The sequence below is a fragment of the Nicotiana tomentosiformis genome, chromosome 6 (genome assembly GCF_000390325.3).
Source record: "Nicotiana tomentosiformis chromosome 6, ASM39032v3, whole genome shotgun sequence".
In the NCBI taxonomy this organism is placed as follows: domain Eukaryota; kingdom Viridiplantae; phylum Streptophyta; class Magnoliopsida; order Solanales; family Solanaceae; genus Nicotiana; species Nicotiana tomentosiformis.
The window spans coordinates 133,155,786-133,178,870 of NC_090817.1; the positions used below are offsets into that span (position 1 = coordinate 133,155,786).

Genomic DNA, 23,085 nt, shown 5'->3' on the forward strand with positions numbered 1-23,085 from the left:
TCCGAAGACTGATTTTCGGACTAGATATGGTCATTATGAGTTTCTGGTGATGTTCTTCGGTTTAACTAACGCCCCGACAGCGTTTATCGATTTGATGAATATGGTATTCAGGCTATATATTGATTCATTTGTCATCGTCTTCATTGATGACATCTTGATCTACTCACGTAGTAAGGAGGAGCATGAGCAGCATATGAAAGCAGTGCTTCAGACATTGCGAGAATAAAAGCTATATGCCAAGTTCTCTAAATATGAGTTCTGGCTTGATTCTGTAGCATTTTTGGGACATATTGTATCGGGCGAGGGTATTAAAGTTAATCCCAAAAAGATTGAGGCAGTTCAGAATTGGCATTATCCTACTTCGGCGACTGAGATCAGGAGTTTTCTGGGTTTGGCAGGTTATTATCGTCGGTTCATGGAAGGTTTTTCATCTATTGTAGCACCTTTGACCAAATTAACCCAGAAGGGTGCTCCGTTCTGATGGTCCGATGATTGTAAGGTGAGCTTTCAGAAGCTCAAGACAGCATTGACTACGGCACCAGTGTTAGTGTTGCCTTCCGGTTCGGGGATGTATACAGTGTATTGTGACACTTCACGCGTCGGCTTGGGTTGTATATTGATGCAGGAAGGGCAAGTTATTGCATATGCTTTACGTCAGTTGAAGCCCCACAAAAGGAATTATCCGATACATGATTTGGAGTTAGCTGCGATTGTTCACTCTCTTAAGATTTGGAGGCATTATCTTTATGGGGTATCTTGTGAAGTTTACACTGATCATCGCAGTTTGCAGCATTTGTTCAAGCAGAGGGACCTAAATTTGAGGCAGCGCAAATGGCTGGAGTTACTAAAAGATTATGATATTACTATCCTGTATCATCCGGGCAAAGCAAATGTGGTTGCAGATGACTTGAGCAGAAAGGCGGAGAGTATGGGTAGTTTGGCTTTCATTTTAGCAGAGGAAAGGCCATTAGCCTCGAATATTCAGTCCTTGGCTAACAGACTTGTGAGGCTGGATATTTCAGAGCCCAGCCGAGTTCTTGCATGTGTTGTGGCCTAATCTTCACTATTTGAGCAGATTAAGGCTCGCCAGTATGATGACCCACACTTGATGGTTCTTCTTAAAATGGTACTACGAGGTGGTGCCAAGGAAGTTACTATTGGTGCGAATGGTGTTCTGCGACTCCAGGGTCGTCTATGTGTTCCTAATGTGGATGGACTGAGGAAAAAGATCCTAGATGAGGCACACAATTCTCGGTACTCTATTCATCCAGGTGCTATGAAGATGTATCGTGACCTGAGGCAGCATTATTGGTGGCGACGAATGAAAAAGGACATTGTTGAGCATTTATCTAGGTGTCTAAATTGTCAGCAAGTTAAATAAGAGCACCAGAGGCCAGGTGGCCTACTTCAGCAGATGACTATACCAGAGTGGAAATGGGAACACATCACTATGGACTTTGTAGTTGGGTTGCCGCGGACCTTGCGGAAGTTTGATGCAGTTTGGGTCATTGTCGACAGCTTGACCAAGTCAGCACATTTCATTCCGGTTGTGACTACGTATACTTCAGAGAGGTTGGCCTAAATTTATATTCAGGAGATAGTTCGGTTGCACGGTGTTCCAATTTCCATCATATCAGATAGAGGTCCTCAGTTTACTTCATATTTCTAGAGAGCAGTACAGAGTGAGTTGGGGACCCGTGTAGAGCTCAGCACAACTTTTCATTCGCAGACCGACGGGCAGTCAGAGCGGACAATTCAGATTTTGGAGGATATGCTCAGAGCATGTGTGATTGACTTTGGAGGTTAGTGGGATCGTTTCTTGCCTTTGGCCGAGTTTGCTTATAATAACAGTTACCAATCCAGCATCGAGATGGCTCCATTTGAGGCTTTGTATGGTTGACAAAATCGTTCGCCCATCGCGTGGTTTGAGCCCGGTGAGTCTAAGTTATATGGTATTGATTTGGTGAAAGATGCCTTGGAAAAGGTAAAGTTGATTCAGGAGCAACTTCGTACAGCACAATCCAGACAGAAGAGTTACGCGGATAAGAAAGCACGTGATTTATCCTTTATGATGGGTGAAAAGTTCTCTTGAAAGTTTCGCCGATGAAGGGAATCATGAGATTTGGGAAAATTGAGCCCAAGGTTTATAGGCCCATTTGAGGTGTTGAAACGAGTTAGGGAGGTTACTTATAAGCATGCATTGCCTCCCAGCCTATCGGGAGTTCATCCGATTTCCATGTATCTATGCTCCGGAAGTATCATGTCGACCTATCACATGTGTTAGACTTCAGCACAGTTCAGCTAGATAATAGCTTGGGTTATGAAGAGGATCCAGTTGCCATTATTGATAAACAGGTTCGCCAGTTGAGGTCCAAGAGGATTTCTGCAGTTAAAGTCTGGTGGAGGGGCTAACCAGTCGAGGAAGCGACTTGGGAGGCCGAGGAAAACATACGGAGCAGATATCCACACTTATTCAGCACTTCAGTTATAATTCTAAACCCGTTCGAGGACGAACGTTTGTTTTAGAGGTGGAGAATATGATGACCCAAAATGTCATCTTTAAATTTAATAATTAATTATGTATTCTAAGACCTCAAAAAGCACTATTTATCATTCCTCGACTTGCGTGCGCAGTCCGTAAAATTTTTCGAAAAGTTTTTATGTGAAAAATGGATTAAAATATGAATTAGAGCTTTAAAACTCAACAGAGTTGACTTTGGTCAACATTTTAAGCAAATAGACTCAGATCAGTGTTTTATAGTTCCGGTAGGTCCGTATCGTGATTTGGGACTTGGGCGTATGCCCGGAATCAAATTCTGAGGTCCCTAGCCCGAGATATGGAATTTTGAAGAAAAACTAAAAGTTTAAGTTCAAATAGTGACTGGATGTCGAATTATGTACAAACAACCCCGGAATAGAATTTTGATAATTCCAACAGCTCTATATGATGATTTTGGACTTAGAAGCGTGATCGGATCTTTATTTGGAAGTCTGTAATAAAATTAGACTTGAAATGGCTAAAATAGGAATTTAAAGTTTGAAAGTTTGACCGGGAGTTGACTTTTTGATACCGGGGTCGGAATTCAGTTCTGAAAATTTTCACAGCTCCGTTATGTCATTTATGACTTGTGTGCAAAATTTGAGGTCAATCGGACTTGATTTGATAGGTTCCGGCATCGAATGTAGAAGTTGAAAATCCTTAGTTTTATTAAGCTTGAATTGGGGTATGATTCGTGGTTTTTGCGTTGTTTGATGTGATTTAGAGGTTCGACTAAGTTCGTATGATGTTTTAGAACTTGTTGGTATATTTGGTTGAGGTCCCGAAGGTCGCGGGTGAGTTTCAAATGGTTAACGGGTCAAAATTGGACTTAAACAACTGCTGCAATTTTTCTCTTCTGCGGGAAATTCTGGGCTGTGATCGAGCCCAAGATCGAGGCCCAAAATCGAGGCCCAAAATCAAGCTCCCAAGATCGAGCTCCCTGATCGGACTCCCTGATCGAGATCCCTGATCGAGCTGGACAGATCTGTAAGTTATAAAAACAGAGACATTCAACCCATTTGCCATTTTGGACAAACTTGAGCTTGAGCAGAGGCAACTTTTGACAGATTTTTAAGGAAAGATATTTGGGGTAAGTGATTCCAACTCGGATTTGGTCTATATACACAAATATATCATTGTTTTCACCATTTAATTAGTGTTTTGAGATTAAAATTTGAAATTTTTTTAGAAATCTCATAGAAACGAATTTTCGAGATTTCGGTATCGTTTCGGAATCGGACTTGAGTGAAACTGGTATGGTTGGACTCGTAATTGAATGGGTTGTCGGATTTCATAACTTTCGCTGGATTTCGAGATGTGGCCCCTACGGACGAATTTTTATTGAAAATGTAGTATTTCTTATAGAATTGATTCCTATAAATTTTAGTGATTGTATCGAATTATTTATGGTTAGATTCGAGCCAATCAAAGTTGGATAATCGAGGAAAGGGCCTTCTAGTGGATTAAATTGGAGCAAATTGAGGTAAGTCTCTTGTCTAATTTTGTGAGGGGGAAATTTACCCATAGGTGATTAAATTAAATAATTATTGCTAATTGCAGGGGCTACGTACGCATGAGGTGACGAAAGTCCGTACGTAGCTACTATTAATGCTAAAGTCCGGGTAGTTTAGGACTCAAAGCATGAATTACTTTGTAAATTATATTCTTTATTAATTAAAATATTTGATGTATATATTGTGAATTGTTATGAAAGGTAGGGAAAAAAATGAAATTTTCATATGCTTAATTGTTGTTTAGATTAATTAATTGTTGAAATAAATCGTTATCCTCTCGAATAAATTTTACAATAAATACTCGTATTCCGTAGGTACATAAGAAAATGTCCTCCTTTCTTGTGGATCGGGCCGAACGTCTCGGCAGGATAGATGCATCTATAGATCGTGCCGCACGTTCCTCGACAGTGTACACAATATTCTGGATCGGGCCGAACGACCTCGGCAGAAATCGTGCTTAATAATAATAATCACACGATACTTTGATAGTTTATATTAGCTTGTGAAGCTAATTGATAAATTTGAAAATCTTTGGAATTTAAGGATTATTATCCCTGTTAGCTAAGGAATTATTGTTATTCCTGTAAATGAGATTAATTGATGAACTAGAAATTTATTGGAATTGAAGAAATTTAGTTAGTATACTGAGAATTGTTGCATTTGAAGGAATTTAATTATTTCTGCTGGTTAAATAAATTATTGTTATATTCTGTGAATCATGCAGAATTATATATTCTAGTTTTATTTTAATTATTATTATTGACCCATAGTGAGTGTCAAAGTCGGCCATCTCGTCTCTACCACTTCGAGATTAGGCTTGATACTTACTGGGTACACGTTGTTTACGTACTCATACTACACTTGGTGCACTTTTTGTGCAGGACTTGAGGCAAGTACTAGTGGGGACCTACCGTCTTACACCCATGTTATCCAGGGGCATAGTGGCGAGCTACCTTTCTGAGTCGTTCTGCAGCTACCAGTGTCTCTCCTTGTATTTTGTTTCATTCTGTCTATTTTTATTTCAGACAGTATTTGAAGTTTTGTATAATCTACTAGATGCTTATACACTTGTGACACCAGGTCTTGGCACACACATTGGTAGAATTTGGTATTTTATTATTTTTTTGAATTAAAAGTTTAATCAATATACGTTTAATTTATTAGTTGGCTTGCCTAGCTGTAGTGTTGGGCGCCATCACGATCTATAAGTGAAATTGGGTCGTGACATTATGTCATTTGGGAGTTGTTATGCGTGATTTGAGGCCTCGAGTAGGTCCGTATTATATCATGGAACTTGTTGATATATAGTAGGGCAAATGTCCAAATATGCCCTTGTACTATACGAAATTGAGCACATTTGCCCTTCGTTAATACTTTAGCTCAAATATGCCCTTACCATCACATAGTTGGTCCATATATACCCTTAGAGTTACACAGTTGGCTCATATATGCCCTTTTCGAAACGAAATTCACCCAAACTAATTAGCTCTTTCGTTAATTGTATTAAAGTGTATTACAAACACTATTTCCTTGTTATTAGTAATTTTTTTCTAACCTTTCTTTTTTCTTTCTTCTTTTTTCTTTTCTTCTCTTTTTTTTTCCTTTTTCTTTCTCCCTTATCCATTTCCTCCATTACTGATATATTCTTCATTTTCGTCACCAATTTCATTTGACAAAATTCATGAATTTCAATTACTAAGAAAATATTCCCATAAGGTAATCAAGTTTCAATTTCACTGGCCCTCTAAATAAATGAAATTAAATTGTTCCAAAAATTATAGTTTAAACTTTAAAATAATAAAAATATCTCAATTTTTAACAATACTCAAAAGACCAAAATATTTAAATTGTTTCCAGAAAGATAATTTAATGATTAAAAGCCTAGAGTTCAAGTTGTAGTGTTATAAATTTGAGTTGTTAGTCTTTTTTCATCTTTTTTCAGCTGGACATTTTCTATTTTTTTTTATTAACTATGTAAATTAGGGGTGTACATGGAACGAGTTGGTTCGGTTTTTATCAAAACCGAACCAAACCAGCTATATCGGTTTGGATTGTTCGGTTTTGTTGGATTGTTCGGGGGCTTTGTTACATAAATATTATTTCAATCTTACTTTGTTAAAAATTTTAGAACTAAATATATGTTCAGTAAAAATTAAAAAATTGACAAACATATAATCTATAAAAAAATTATTATGGGAGAAATTTCTTAGTAATTGAAATTCATGAGTTTTGTCAAGTGAAATTGGTGACAAAAATGGAGAAGGCATCAGTAATGGAGGAAATCGGATAAGAGAAAAAGAAAAAGGAAAAAAAAAAGAAGAAAAGAAAAAAGAAGAAAAAAGGAGAAAGGTAAAGAAAAAAAGTGCTAATAAAAAGAAAATAGTGTTTGTAATACACTTTAATACAATTAACGAAAGAGCTAATTAGTTTGGGTGGATTTCGTTTCGAAAAGGGCATATATGGACCAACTATGTGACAGTAAGGGCATATTTGAGCTAAAGTATTAACGAAGAGCAAACGTGCTCAATTTCGTATAGTAAAAGGGCATATTTGGACCTTTTCCATATATAGTATAAAAATCTCTTTACAATGTTACTGTATAACTTAAACTCTTGATAAAATACTTGATAATACTATAAAAATAAATTTTTAACATAATTTATAAACAAAATTTATGTAAAATAATTTACTACTACATTATTTACCAATATGCCATTTTGTAAAGTGGCTTCTCAATGTGCCATAATTTCTTCCTTTTTCATAGAAAATTTAAAAAGGGCACATAAGCACGATTATGTATTTTTCGTTTTTTCTAAGGCGTCACGTGCTCTACATGTGACGTCACCGGCGCCACTGCCCGGCGGGAGAATGGAAGACGAGAAAATACAATGAAATGAGTGTTAGAAGCCTCGTATCACTATTATCTCCTCAGTCTCTGCGAAATTCATGAAAAAGAAGGAAATTTCAGAAGCCCCAATTGGTTTCTTCGATAGGTCAGTTACTTCCTCATTTTTCCTGTTTAATTGTGCGAAATGTACATTAAGCTTTGGATTTTGCTTCTTCTTTTCGTCCAGTCTATATGCATTCAACAAACTACACATTATTGCGTTCGGCCCGCTTTATTACACCTGTTTACTCGCATATGTATAAAATTGTTTAAGCGAGGTTTTACTGCAGGTTATTTAGCTAGCATTCAAAGATTAAGGGCTCAACAAAAACTACTACTAGTATATTTTTTAGTTTAAAGTCCTCTATATTCATTCTGTTTTGTATACTCGGATTTCAATCAAAATAAATAATTTGCTTTTAACACAAATTAGAGATTGTTTAAAACTAGAGAATCTCTAGATATTGCAGTTGTGCCTATACTGACATACAAGTCTATGACCAGACAAAAAAGGGCTAAAAGAGTACTCACAAATATTGGAAAGAAGAACAAGCCTTAATTCCGAAGTGGAACATATGCTTGTGATAATTTATCCTGTAATATGGTTACAAGGCATTTGTGCGAAAGTAGTTAAAAAGTGTGAGAAGCAAATCTTTTTGATTCAAATTGGGAATGGAAGTTGATTTGAGAACTCGTGACCAAATTATGGCTAGACATTGCAGAAGAATCTTTAGAGAGCCGGGTTTATATTATTAGATCAATTCATTAAGTTTAATGAGTGGCTGTATATGAAGATGAAAAAACAAGCTGAACTAACTTTGATGTTGGAATATAGAACCTAGAAAAAATGCAGCGAGCAGTCTTCAAGAAAAATGTGTGAAGAAGTTGAACCTTAGAATAAAGAGATAAGCGGCATGATGCTCGTATATCCACTTTGAGATATTCTGTGGGTCTTAGTCAAATATAGCCAAGGGAATAGAATGAATCATCTCCTTCATGCGGTTAACACGGGACCAAAAGGATTGACGCAAGCTCGTACTTTTGCCTAAAATACTTTGGACCACCTAACTCCACGAAGTTCAGCGGGTTTATCTTGTTTGATTCATCAAACAGAAAACGAAATTCTTTCAGCATTTCAGCACGTTTGGTTTGAATGAAGATGATGCAAAAGATATCTCAATAGATGTTGTGTCTCTAGGATTTGAATATCCTGTGGATATGGACGGAGTAGACTTTTCTGATACTGACTAAGAACCCTCCTTGGTCAAGTCAGCTGAATTTTAACATTCCTATCAACTCATCCTGGGCTTGATCTGGCCAAGATGAAAGAAATGAGAATGCTGATGTTTCTGGCGGAAGAATGGAGTAGGAATGATGGAATGCCTTTAGATAGAAAAGGACAATTCGGTAAAGAATCCTTAGGAGCACTTTTGCAGCATAAAATGCAGAAAGCTAACCCTTCCCACCCTCACCACCCTTAATTAGAGAGACTTAGGGTGTTCAAAACCGAATCGTAATCGTTAACCGAATCGAAAAAATGGCTTATTGCCTTATTGGTATCGGTTTATCGGGGTAACGGTTGGTGAACGGATTAAGATTTTATAATTAACGGCTTAACGGTTTGGGGGTGGATTACTCAATTTTTTTATCGGATAAACCGTTAACCCGTTAAAAATTTTTATATTTATACTTTTACCCCTATGTATATAAAGTAAGTAATTTTTGAAACCCTAAGGTACTCTTGGGAACTTGAAAGTACTCTTTCTTGAATTCCCAACTATTGTTTCCCCTTTCTTTTGCAGTCAAAACATGTTATGTTTACAGTATATTGAAAAGCATGTACTCAAATGATGTATGTTAAGAAGTTACGTGCATCTCTTCTTTCTTTTTCTGTTGTTGGTATATATATTCCTTGATTGTACGGTTGTCCTGAAGAGTAAGGGATAAAAGGCACTTTCTTTTAGTGCTTTTTAATATAGCAGTAGTAATGAAATCTGACAACTTACAGGAAAATATTTTTAGCTATGCAACCAAAAGAACTAGGGTTCAAAAAATTTCTATTTTATTTAGCTGATAAACTGCGCGATAATCGTTAATCCGATACCAATCCGCTCGTTGTCTTATTGGATGGTTAGCGGATTACTACATTTATAATCCGATATCCGATAAGCCGAACCGTTAAACGTAATAATCCGTCCAATCCGCCCGATAAGCACCCGAGACAGAGACTCCTTCAGTTTTTATCGGATATGAACATGGTAGTTTCGGCTTAGCCACACACGGGTCCATTTTGATGAACCAAGAGAATAAAAGTCTGCTTATGGAGACAAAAGAAAAGGCTGAAGATTTTGAGCTGGAATCTGGATATCAAGCAACAAATACCTATAAGTGGAAGCCACTCTAGTGAGTAATGCAGCATTGTTCATGGGTAGACTTAGAGTTGGTTGGCTCGCTAATGGCATCCCATACATTCTGGTGTCAGTTGGAGGACTTTGCCAACTAAGTTGCTCTGACACAGGTGTGGATCTAGAGGTCGGATCCTTTGAAATGTAAATTTTAAGATTCGGGGATACGGATCCTAGAATTGATACGGGTGCGGGGATCTGGCTAAAAAAAATTCAAAAAAATAAAAATTTAAAAATATCTCTAAATTATGAGAAATTTTGTGGAATACTTATCTATAACTTGTAAAGCGTGGATTACTTTTTTATTCTCAAGTTGTAGGCGTGATTTCTTGATTTTCTTCCATTCTCGGATTCTCCTACAAGTTACACAAAGTATATTAAAACATAATAGATATCACATAACTACATAAGTAAAAGAGTTAGACATATAAAGATAAAGAAAACATACCTTTTAGGCTTTTACTGGTTTTGTCGAAGAACTTGACATGAACATAGAGAATAAAAGACGTAATTATCATTTAGCATTCCTCTCACAAGTCACAAATTATAAAGAGTTAGCCATTCTCATTAAGTCAATCAAATAAGCATGAGCACCAAAAAGGCCAAAATAAACTACAATTGCAATCACCATTCCCCATACAAAGTTACATTAACATTGAACTATATAAACTAATAAAAAGTAGGAAAGTATAACTATTAAGTTTTAGCATTTGAACAATAATATTTAGCATTCTTCCTCAATATTTTCAAGATCAATTTCTTACACATCTTCAACCTCTTCTTCAAAGATGACTCCTTCTAAGTGAGGCTCATCTATTGATAAGTCAACTAGATCACTGGTGGCTTCATCAACATCAAAACGATCTCCACCTAAAGCAAAATTAAAATAAAAATGATTTAAAATATTAAAAAATATATAAAATCAAGAAAACATAGATTATAGACATACCCACATCCCAATACTTGCTTGGGCCACTTGTATATTTTTTGTTTTTGACGAGAAAGCAAGCGAAGATTGTAGTGCACAAAAACTAGATCTTCGGCTCTTGAAGTCTCTGACTTGTTTCTTTTGATGTTATGGATCAACAAATAGGTGCTCCAATTCCTTTCGCAACAAGAAGAAGAAGCCGATTGTGAAAGCAATTTGTAAGCCAAGCTTTGCAAAAGTGGAGCGTTTACACCATGGTTAGCCCACCAAGATACATGCTCCTCATACATCATAGCCTCAACCACATGAGGCTCACTAAAAGAACCACTCCCACTTGCGAATGCTCCGTACTCCAAAGACGCTTGTTTTAGATCATTTGAATATTTAAAGTATCTTTGGAAGCATTTAACCCTATTTAAAGAAATCTCTTTATCCTCATTGGGAGCAAGCTTTCGAACCCCATTGCCTTTTTTAAGCCATGATTCGTGGTAATTTTTGGTACCAATGAATGTGTCATACAATGTAAAAGAGTGTTACTCTTATTCCACCTAGCAACAAGAATTTCTTGAATTGTATCAAAAAAGTCTGATTGCCCGATAATAAGATCTTCTCCTCCTTCTCAAAGATAATTGCCTTCACATTTTCGATCATTATATCCCACATATTATAAACAAGACGCAACTTTAGAGCATTAAGATTGGCACTTCTAAACATAGACACAATTGATTACGTAAACTTTAAAAAGTACTCAATCTTATCCCACCATCCGTCATACATTACAAAGGATTTTATTTCACGCATTTTAGCTTCAATCACTTTATCTCCCTTATAATTTCTCCGATCATCATCCATCACCATTCTTTCCAATGATGCTTTTACTTGATGAACACGACTAGTCATGACAACATGAGATGCAAATCTCGTTTCGGCAACTTTCAACAAAGACAACGCCGAATGCTTTTGAAAAAGAGCATGAGCCGTATCATAATTCAACACAAAAATTTTCAAGCTACTAACTTCAATAATCAAATCTAAAATCCATTTGCAATTCACAAATTGAGTTGATTTTTTGGAAGTTTGCACATACTTTTTAGTGCAAGGTTCAAACAATGAACAACACATGGTGTCCAAAATATATGTGGAAAAGTTTGCTCAGAACCGGCAAGCTTCATATTACTTGCATTATCGATGATAACTTGAACAACATTACTTGCATCGATTACTTGAACAACATTAAATCAATTGAAGAGGTTGGTGCAAGTAATGATATGGCTCATGCTCTTTTTCAAAAGTATTCGACTTTGTCTTTGTTGAAAGTTGTCGAAACGAGATTTGCATCTCATATTGTCATCACTAGTCGTGTTCATCAAGTGAAAGCATCATTGGAAAGAATGGTGATGGATGATGATTGGAGAAATTATAAGGGAGATAAAGTGATTGAAGCTAAAACGCGCCAAATAAAATCCCTTGTAATGAATGACGGATGGTGGGATAAGATTGCGTACTTTTTAAAGCTTTCGGAACTAATTGTGTCTATGCTTAGAAGTGCCGATCTTGATGCTCCAACGTTGCATCTTGTTTATGATATGTAGGATACAATGATCGAAAAGGTGAAGGCAATTATCTTTGAGCAAGAGGGGAAGGATCATATTATCGGGCAATCAGACCTTTTTGATACAATTCAAGAAATTTTTTTTGCTAGGTGGAATAAGAGTAACATTCCTTTACATTATATGACACATTCATTGGTACCCAAATACTACCACGAATCATGGCTTAAAAAAGGCAATGGGGTTCGAAGGCTTGCTCCCAATGAGGATAGAGAGATTTCCTTAAATAGGGTTAAATGCTTCCAAAGATACTTTAAATAGATCTAAAACAAGCGTTTTTGGAGTATGGAGCATTCGCAAGTGGGAGTGATTTTTTTAGTGAGCCTCATGTGGTTGAGGCTATGATGTATGAGGTGTCTCTATCTTGGTGGGCTAACCATGGTGTAAACGCTCCACTTTTGCAAAGCTTTGCTTTCACAACCGGCTTCTTCTTCTTATTGCGAAACGAATTGGAGAACCTATTTGTCGATCCATAGCATCAAAAGAAACTAGTTAGAGACTTCAAGAGTCGAAGATCTAGTTTTTGTGCACTACAATCTTCGCTTGCTTTCTCGTCAAAAAGAAAAAATATATAAGTGGCCTAAGCAAGTATTGGGATGTCGGTATGTCTATAATCTATGTTTTCTTGATTTTATATTTTAAATCATTTATATTTTAATTTTGCTTTAGGTAAAGATCGTTTTGATGTTGATGAAGCCACCGGTGATCTAGTTGACTTATCAATAGATGAACCTCAACCAGTGTTTTAAAAAGCGACGAAGCAATTGCTTTAATCGAGAAGCGACGCGAAGCAATGGCTGCTCGCTTTTCCATGCCTGAGGCGAATCGACCACACGAAGCGCTCGCTTCAGTCGAAAAAGAGCAAAGCGACCTTGAAGCGCAGAATCGCTCGCTTCTGTTCAGAGGGGTCAGTTTTTTTTTAAAAAAAAAAATTGAGTCTGTTTTTTTATTATACAAAACAGACCCCTAAGACCAAAGTGAAGACCATTTTTCTCTTCTTCCCTATTCAATTGTTGTTGAGTGCTGCTAGGGTTCAAGTCGCCAGAGACCTCCAATCCTCCAGGTAATTTTTCTTCTTTCTTCTTCTTCTCCTTTTTTTTCTTTCTGCTTTCTTCTTCTTGTTCCCGTCCAGGCGTCTGCTCACAGCTAGGGCAGGCGCAATTTTTGTTTTTCCTTTTGTTCTTCTTATTTAGTATTTTAGCCTTTATATATTAATTTGTATGTGTATTTCAATTTATAAAGTTAATTATTTTATATATATATATATATATATATTATTTTCAGTTTATTTGATTAGTATTTTAGCCTTTATTTATTAATTTTTATGTGTATTTCAGTTTATAAAGTTAATTTTTTATATATATATATATATATATATATATATATTTTATTCTTCTTATTTAGTATTTTAGCCTTTATTTATTAATTTGTATGTGTATTTCAATTTATAAAGTTAATTTTATATATATATATTATATTTTCAGTTTATTTGATTATGTTTTTTTCTTATATATAAATTGAACTTTTTGATTATTTATATTGTGTCTTTGCAAGGTTTACATTATGGTTTTTAAGAATTGCGCTTCACTTCAATGAAGCGTGCGCTTCGTTTTTAAAGCGAGGCGAGCCCCTGTCGCTTTTTTGCGCTTCTTGCTCTCAAAAACACTGACCTCAACTAGAAGGAGTCATCTTTGAAGAAGAGGTTGAAGATGTGCAAGAAATTGATTGTGAAAATATTGAGGAAGAATGATGCTAAAACTTAATAGTTATACTTCCCTACTTTTTATTAGTTTACGTAGTTCAATGTAAATGTAACTTTGTATAGGAAATGGTGATTGCAATTGTAGTTTATTTTTTCCTTTTTGGTGCTCATGCTTATTTGATTGACTTAATGAGAATGGCTAATTCTTTATAATTTGTGACTTGTGAGAGGAATGCTAAATGATAATTACTGACTTTTATTCTTTATGTTCATGTCAAGTTCTTCGACAAAACCAGTAAAAGCCTAAAAGGTATGTTTTCTTTATCTTTATATATCTAACTCTTTTACTTATAGAGTTATGTGATATCTATTATCTTTTAATATACTTTGTGTAACTTGTAGGAGAATATGGAAGAAAAACAAAAAATCACGCCTACAACTTAGAATAAAAAAGAAATCCACACTTTACAAGCTATAGGTAAGTATTCTACAAAATTTCTTATAATTTAGAGATATTTTTATTTTTAGGCGGATCCCTGCACCCGTGTCGGTTCTAGGATCCGAATCTTAAAATTTACATCTCAAATGATCCGTACCCATGTCATAGCAACTTATGTGAAGAGTATATTTTGAGAATGTAGAATACATCCTTGTACAAATGCTCTTTTGTGTTTCTGACTTAAGATATGGGAAGCCCATGTTACTGGATGGTAGAAAAACTGAATGGAAATAGAAGCCAGCAGCACTGCTAGGTCAATGTTATCAAGTTGTTAATGTACCATCGGAAGGCAGGATACTGGTAAGTGACATCTTCCATCATATTTGGAACAAAGCCTGTTTAGCTGGATCCCCTATCGGTATGGTTGCTCAACAATGCTGATCAATACTTTTCTTGTCACCTGGGGTTTTGAATATCTTCATATTCTTGCATAGCGCAGAAGTGAATTGGATACCTCTTTGAAATTATTCATTGAAATTGATAAAGCATATTTTTACTGGCAGGAGACTCCTGCAAATATACGATACCATATTTGAGTCAAAAAATGAGGTTTAGCTAAGCTGGTATGATACCATATTTAAGTCAGCTAACCTGCTATGGGTTCTTATTTAAGTTACCGGTCCTTGAACAGGTCAGTGTATGCTATTTGGCGGATGCTCTCTCTTTTTACATTTTCATCTTTCTGTGCTAGTGTCATTGCTCCCTATATATTCATCAAGCTTCATCCATTCTAACTTTTGCACTTGTACATTTAATGAAAATTTGAGTTGATCTAGTCACCTTCTCCAGGGTTTTCTGGTTCATCATCGCCTGTTTATTGTAATTAGAAAACTCCCCCCTCCACGCTCTTCCCTTTGAGTGCTAGTCATTTACTTTTGTTGCTTTTACACTGTTATGCATCCTTTCTTTGTAAATAATTTAGAGCTTGTGATGCTTCTTTATCCTTTCTCAATAGGAAGGAGAAGCAGAGTCATTATTGTTGGACTTTATTCATTTCCATGAATAGCTTTTGTCTTCTTTCTTTTTGGTCATAAAATTCTTATATCATGCGAGAAAAAATGAACATATAGGATAAGAGGGTACGAATGAAACATGAACACGAAAGGTTGGAATTTTTTAATACAGTGATTAGTGATATCTTTTGGTCAATTCACGGTCACCTCTCAGGTATAGTATCAGCCTTTAGGACTAAAAGTTGGTTCATCACGATAAAGATTGGGAGACAAATGTGACGGGTTTGGAAAAAATCAAAAGAAAAAAGTGGTATGATTTGTCCAAAGCTGCTGAATAGCAAATAATGTCCCTCTAAAAGGAAAAGCACATAATATTCCTAGGCTTCGATCTCATACTATAACACTTTTTTTTTTTCTCCAACCCTTTTCAGAGATAAACAGTGACTTCCTACTCTACCCTTGTGACCAGTAACCACATTGCAAAAGCTCCCCTTCATTTCAAGCGTGCCGTGCACTCTCCCCAAGATAATCAAGTGCATAAATGGTTGAGTAGTTAATCAATCAATAATGTCTTAATTCTAAATTAGTTGGATTGGCACTATATGTTGCTATATTTATTCTGCTCAATTCATGTTCAATGTCATAGTTTAACTAATTTTACAATGATCATAATAAGGTTATTATGCTAGTTTTTTGTTGCTGCATAATTTTAGATTTTCACTTTACTCTAAAATTGGGTTAGCTATCTGTTAAACAGCAGTCAGTTTCACTGCACAAAGAAGGTCGATCCCAGTTCATTGAATGCATTCGTGTATACAAAATTTGCAAGGCTTCTCGAGTGGTAGTTAATTACTAGTATTTTGTAGCATCGAGCAAAAGAATCACTGGTGAATCAAATAAAGCACGGCCATTCTGCATCAAGAATTCTAAGATGAATTTGATTCTGATATCAACGAAGATGGAGGTTGCGGTCTTGTAACTTTATTACTTGTGGATTTGGCAACTATAGGAGGAGATTGCGACGACGACGACGTTGAATCTGATATCAATGGCAAAGATGGAGGCAGCGGGCTTTTGCTTTTATTACTTGTGGATTTGGCAATTGGAGGAGATTGCGAAGAAGCTGGAAATGGATTTGAAGTGGGAGTCTGTCTATTCGAGCTGCTCTGAGGTTTCTTGCTGTCCCCTTCACTTGCCTTGTCCTCCATCCGATGGTGCCGAACTTTAGTAGACTTTAAGCTCATTGGAATGATACAATGGCAAAAGAAACCTACACCAACAATTACTAAGTTTATTAAATAAATTTCTCATATCAACTAGTTGGAGAACACAAAATTTCAAACTTAAGAACCATTAACCCGTATAATTAAATGCGGAATATTAGTTCAATGGCTACACAAAATCATGCCCCTGAGTTTGGGCAGCCATTGAACTTGGTGGGAATCTTCCGCAATGGCTGCGAAATGTCATTCTCATTTCTCACCATAACCAAACTTTATTACATCAAGCAAGCATTTTGTATACGGTCGAAATCGGGTATGTCGGATTTCGAAGGTACGAGGAGCTGCCTCGAGAGCGAGCTCGTAATAGACCAGGCTCGGGCTCAATGGCAGAGCATGAGGATCGAAGTGCTCACCGAAGATCGAGACCGAGCATGACTGACTTCGAGTAGGGCATAATTAACGGAATGACGAGATATTAGCAACCGACCGAAGATCTCGGCAGAAATCCTTGAACAGATCGAATCAAGCAGTTATTAACGCCAATCATGGGATTTGTTTCCGTTATTAGAATTGTACCTTGTTTAAGATTCCTCTACTATATAAAGAGGGACCCCATTCATTTGTAAGGAGCATTGATTCACTGATAAAGATATACAAAAACATTGTTCTTTATTTTACTTACTCTCCATTACTGTTCATCATTGTTGATCCTCTGTTCTTTACTGTTCTTCCTGCTCAACCTCGAGACCATCTCGAATCAAGGTCGAAAACGCTGCTAGAACACTGGTTTGATTTATTTTCTTATTTAGATTATCTATTCAATTCCATGTTTGTCAATTGGTATTGGATTAAATCACGTATCCTTAAAACCACTAAATAAGTTTAATTATTGCTCGAATTTTAGGGTAAACACATTTATTTCTAAGAAAGTTCCTGGACAAGTACTTCCTATATCCTCCTACTGTAGGTCCTCAACTTAATTACAATAAGAACAAATATTGAGACTTCTATGAAACTAGCAAGAAACTTCCTGATTCAACTACATGTTGAGAAAACGACAGTAACAAGTTCGACCTAATATCAATTAATTATGTTTTCAATTTAAATTTGAAGGGGAGCCTTGGAGCAACAATAAAGTTATCTCTGGTAGGTATGATTTCGAATCGTGGAAGCAGTTACTAATGTTTGCATTAAGGTAGAGTGATGTCCTATTTTTTCAATTTAAACTATATGAATTCTTTAACTCTGTTCCGCTATATTCATTGTATTCCAATACTCAAAAATTCTTCTAAAACTAGAAGTAGTTTATAAATTCTCAAGCTTACCCTAACAGTAACGTACAATTATTAACTAAATTAAAAAGATTCCTAATATGGTGTACAATAAGTGAAGCAATAAATCCGACTGAAAAAGACAGAAAATCTGAAAATCTTACCAATCCGAGCGAGTCGATTAACCCAACTGGGAATTGGATTGCTGGTGAGTTTAATACAAGCATCATTACAAAAGTGGTTGCAGTTCTTGGTAATAAGGTTGTAAGCAATTCCTTTGTACTTATCAGCAAGCTCTTCCATTACTCCTCTTACTTCCCCAGGTGTTTTCTCTGTCCATCCAATCAAAATGGTCTTTCTAAAAATAAATCCCTCGCACTTTTTTGGCTCCCCTTCAAAAATTCCAGTAGTTGGATACTCATGAGCTCCAAATGCATACTCAACTCCGTGAACTAGCTAACCATAATCCACCATTAACAAATCTTTAGTTACCATATGCTATTGACAAATAATTAAGCTGAGTTAAGTAAAAATATTTCTACTTTAATCATCACTAGTTCATAAAGCATAGGGCAAGTGCACAAATAGCCATATACTATTTAGAGATTAGGCGGTACTTATTTTGTTCTGAAATTTGAAACTAAATATCGTAACTTCAGACAATTCAAGACACTTTTGCCCCGAAAAATTGAATTGAAAAATTAAGATTAAGATGCACAGCAGCCCTTTAGAGCGATTACCTTATATCATTTCTACCTTTTCTTGTTATAAGCCCACTATTATCAAATCTTTTACCATATGTTACTGACAAATAATTGAACTGATTTAAGTAAAAAGATTGTATTTTTACTACAATATATAAAGCAGAAAGGCCCAGGTTTGAAGCACAGATCTAATATAGCTAAATCAGTAGGAAATTATGAAAATATTCAAGAATAAACAAAATGGGTATGGAATTACTGACCTTGAACACCAGAATGGTAAACACCAAGACCAAGCCAATAAGCATAGCCATTGATTGAGGTTAGATCGTATACATTTAAGTACACTGGAACCGATCCACGGCCACATTTGATTGAATTCTTGCAACACGGCATCTTGGACAGTGGAAATTTTAGCTCCACTTTACTCTGTGACCCACATAGCAGAGCAAAAAAGATGCTTAATTTTGATAATTGAATTCAGATATGTTGGTACTTGGTAGGTAAATGAAGGAGAAATGTGGGTTTACTTTTTCTTTTCTTTTTGCTCACTTGGGGTTGGGGGTGGGGGTGGGGTACTACCGGCGGCGATATAGTGCCGTACCGGTTGGTGTAAGAAGGAGAAGGGTAGTTACATATAAATATAAATAAAAGTAGAGATTGGTTGGAGGCTTGGAATCTTTGCTGACAATGCTAAGCTAAAGTGAAGTGTGTACTATAAAGGTGGCTAAGTGTATTATGGAATGATGATCTGTGATTTCTCTTTGTATTTTTATAAACACGTTTCTGTCTTTCCTTCCTGTGGACTGTGGAGTTTGGGACTCTACCGGTCTACCCGATTAAAATTATTCGCTAGCCATTTGGACAATAATTGAATTCCAGTTGGAAAAAGGTATTTGATACCTAAAATAAATAAATAAATAAATAAAAATGAAAGTTACTTTGTATATGAATTTCAATAATTAAAATTTGTAAAAATTGAAGATTTTTTACTTAAAGCCAGTATTTTTAATATCTCCCTAATGTTGAAATTCAGTATTCAATATTTTCTTTTTGGTCCTTAAGAAAGTATTTATAGAAACTACAGGGTCAATTTTCTCATACACTTGTCCAAATAAGTATTGGTCAAACAAACGAGCAACCCTTGTTTAAAGTTCCATAATTCTACAATAATTTATTTCATAGTCTTTGAATAAATTAGTATTCTCTCCAACCCCATATGGTTTATACGTCTAATTTTCTAGGTAAATTTAGACTTGGATTGCCTAAATTTTTATATATTAGGGAAAAACCACAAAATGTACTTTAATCTCATTTTTACAAGTAAAAATTAATATCTAAAACAACGTACTTAAAAAATCTCTTTGATTCACTCTATAATATTAATGCCATATAAATGGGACAAAGAAAGTATAATTTTCTGCATTATTAATTAGTTTAAACTCTATTGCTTTCTTCCAAAAAATTAAGAAGAGAATGCAGCATATTTGTCCCTAGTTAACTTCTTTTACTCTTTCTTTCTATCCCCCCCCCCCCCCCCACATCCTTTATCACGCATAAATTAAAAGAGAAGAAAGCAGAGTATTGAACTTCAAGGTAACTTTTATACCTTTTCATTAAATGGTGAGACTATCTTTCTTGTGGTACTAATTGCAATCTATATAAAAAAAAATAGTTTCCTAAAAGATATCAATTTGATCAGGGGGGTATTAATTGCAATGTGTAAAGTTGAAGGGGATATTGAGTTTAATGCAACTAAAGGGCATTTAGCCTTTGTTTATTCATGCATACGTATGAATATTCTTTAGATGTTTTTGTTATTTGATTTATTTATTCACTTATTTTTAAGAAGCACAATAATCTATATTTATCTATACTATATTAAAAGTACGAAGACCCTTAGCGAAATATCGTTCTCCTTTTTATCCTTTAGAAACATATTTTATATTGGATAGAATTGTAATTTAGGTTATTTTCCTAATATTTAGGATTTTGAAACCAACTAAAATTTGACTTATATCAATTAAAAAGTTACCTTATATAGATCGGAAAAAAAATTATTAACATGATTTTCTTTTTGAATCTAATTAGACTAACTTTGCCTGATTATACACACACAAGTAAACTAACACATTAAATCCGTGAGAATTTATTGAAAGAATAAACTATAATTCTAATTTTACATGAATTTTATATTTTTACTTCTTTTAGGATAGTATTAACGTCTTATGTGAGTTAGATGACGTCATGTTTATGTCTTTTTAGAATGAAAATAAGAATATATAGTTTTTTTTAAATAAAAATAAAATAATTCTAAATCTTCAAAGTTATATGGTCTTGTTGAAAAAAACGATGCATAACTTGTAGAATTAAAGTAATAAAATTATAAAACTGAAATAAATTTTATGTTAAATATATTGACTGTGGTGATTGAGAACTATTGTGAGACAAAACTTATTCTTTTGTTGAGTTAGAAAAATAGAGTCAAGAATCACCAATTTTAGGAACTTATATGTTTTAAAATTTTATTTTATAAATCAAATAAATTATTTAATAATATTTATATAATTTATAATGTTTATTCGCATTGATATAGGGCACGCGCAAATCGCGTATCCTAAGACTAGTTTCTCAATTAGAGTAGACAAGATAGCACAAATAATATTGGGATACTCTTAATTACCAATCTGCCAATAAGAATGTGGTAGATTCATGTTTTGAGAAGAATTTGTCTCACATGTCTTCCTCGTACCTTTTTGTTTACCCGAAAAATAAATAGTGTTGAATTTATACGTGGTTCTAAGGATACGTGGTATAATTTGACACAAATTGTAAAGGTAAGTAGAAATACGTCGAATATTGATTGTAAAGAATGAAATACGAACCGAATTGAATGGAGAATGATTTATGAATAAGCAAGATGAATCAATGCATAAAACTCACAAAAGGATAATCTCTAAGAATATCAGTAATCTCTGAATATGAGAATGTATGAATGCCTTAATCTTCTCTCCCTTCCAAAGATAGTAGCCATCTATCTTATAGTTGAGGGATCCTACTTTAGATGTAATTAAAAATACATAGTGGGGATCCCATGATAGATTAGTTTTTCCCTAATTCCCGCCGAGATTCTCTCCCTTAGTGCGGCTGTAACGGCTTTTGTCTCTTGGCTCGATCTTGATCGAATTTGGTATTGGTCGATTTTCAGATTTAGAGCTCAATATTAACATGAGGATTGGTATCGACTCGAGCTCGATATTGGTCGGTCTCTGGCTCTTAAGCTCGATGACACCGCTTCACATCATATTTGGACTCGAGCTCGGTAATGACTTCGAGCTCGGTATTCGATCGGTCCCAGAAATTTGAGCTCGGTACCCTGGCTTCAGATCTTATCTCGATATTATGAAGATGATATTCGGTCCATTATGTTCTAATCTTAACTAATCATACGAAGGTCGAAACCGATTTTGACCGTATACAGATAGTCCTCTCGTTTCTCGGAAAGAATATGAAAAGAAATGACATGATTTTCCAACGGTATGACTAGATATACACTAATGTTTGCATCGAGCCCGACCATGACGTACGTGATAGATGTCTCGTCGGTTCAGTTACCAAGGCATTAAATGCGTGTCAGACGATGGTCGGTCATTTGTTGATTTTGAACCGTCATTGCCAACCCTATAAATAGCTCATCTTTTTACCATTTTTTACTTTTACATCTTCAATTTCCAAATCTTCTTTCTTTTTCGCATCTTCTGAGTTCTTCATCTGTAAACTGCGATTTTCACTGCAAAATCCCTCTTCAGAATACCAAATCTTGTCATCTTTCTCTATCTTCAAAATCCAAATGGCGAAAACGTCAAAAACCGTTCCTCACAAAGAAAAAGCTTCATCTTCACGGCCCGCCGGCGACAAAACACCGGTGGAGCCACGATCTGAGGAGTGTGTTCCCGAGGTGTGTGTTTTTACTTCTAATTTTAAGATCGACAAAGCTTCGCCAGTTTCCGGTCGATGCGAGCCAGTATCGAGGTACATGTGCTCGATAACCGAGGGACATCTTGAACAATTAAGAAACGATTGCAACTGGGAGAACAAATAAGTGATAATCCCGGCTCCCGAAGAAGATATTAATACTCATATGAAAGGATTTTTAAGTGTTTATACTTACCCTTTTACGTTGGGGCCCCTCGACCCAGTTGTCATTGATTTTTGCTGCCAATACCGAGTAACCCTGGGCCAAATCCATCATTCTTTTGGCAAATCGTTATTCTGATCCGCTTCTTCGTGAACAAAATCGAGGGGATGCCTTTCACCCTCGACCATCTCATCAAATTGTTCAACCCCCGCTTATCGAGGTGGGTTAATAAAACTCCAGCGCCAGGCTAATAAAGTGTTGTTCTCGAGCATATACAAGGACAAGGCCCGAGGCTGGATGGGCAGGTTCGTTCGAGTGAAGACTTTCGACCTAATCTCGACCGAGAAGATACCATTTCTCCAGGAATGAAACATGAAGCGTAAGTATAATTTTACTGTTAGCTCCTTCGTTTCTTTCTCACCGATATCCTTTTCCGTGATGTAGCGGTTGCTTGGATGCCCGGTGTTATTCCTAACCTTAAGAACTGGGTACGGGACTTGGCTTAGACATCCACATACAACGAGCGCTCGTGGCGCGACTTATCAAAGGGCCGATGGGAGGCTAAAACTCATAGTAAGCCTCTTTCCCATGTCTTCGATGATTCGAACAAAATATCTTTTTTATACTTAACCAATTTTCTTATGTGTAGGCTTGGGCAAAGATGCGGTTATGAGGCCCCCATCTACTTTCGAGGATCCAAAAATTAAGACAAGGA

At 35.7% G+C, this 23,085-nt stretch overlaps 1 protein-coding gene and 1 long non-coding RNA gene across 10 annotated transcripts; one reads left to right on the top strand and one right to left on the bottom strand.

Annotated features, from left to right (window-relative positions):
* The first annotated feature begins 6,808 nt into the window (after positions 1 to 6,808).
* On the top strand, positions 6,809 to 16,937 carry LOC104091091 (uncharacterized). 8 transcript variants are annotated; one of them, XR_011408865.1, is made up of 6 exons: positions 6,809 to 7,046; positions 12,553 to 12,946; positions 13,865 to 13,895; positions 13,988 to 14,063; positions 14,270 to 14,715; positions 15,795 to 16,937. It is a non-coding gene; the product is annotated as an uncharacterized lncRNA (long non-coding RNA). The 8 variants fall into 8 exon arrangements; XR_011408863.1 differs by lacking the exon at positions 12,553 to 12,946 and having other exon boundaries at positions 14,270 to 14,442; positions 14,588 to 14,715; XR_011408867.1 differs by lacking the exon at positions 12,553 to 12,946 and having other exon boundaries at positions 14,270 to 14,384; positions 14,588 to 14,715.
* LOC104091092 (deSI-like protein At4g17486) lies at positions 15,802 to 18,972 on the bottom strand. 2 transcript variants are annotated; one of them, XM_009596349.4, is made up of 3 exons: positions 18,496 to 18,972; positions 17,696 to 17,983; positions 15,802 to 16,307 (listed from the first exon to the last, which is right to left on the bottom strand). In XM_009596349.4, exons 1-3 carry the CDS (start codon positions 18,626 to 18,628, stop codon positions 15,964 to 15,966), a joined length of 765 nt encoding a protein of 254 aa, XP_009594644.1. In that variant the 5' UTR covers positions 18,629 to 18,972; the 3' UTR covers positions 15,802 to 15,963. The 2 variants fall into 2 exon arrangements, with proteins under 2 accessions (XP_009594644.1, XP_009594645.1); XM_009596350.4 differs by having other exon boundaries at positions 17,696 to 17,987; positions 18,496 to 18,970.
* Positions 18,973 to 23,085: the final 4,113 nt, after the last annotated feature.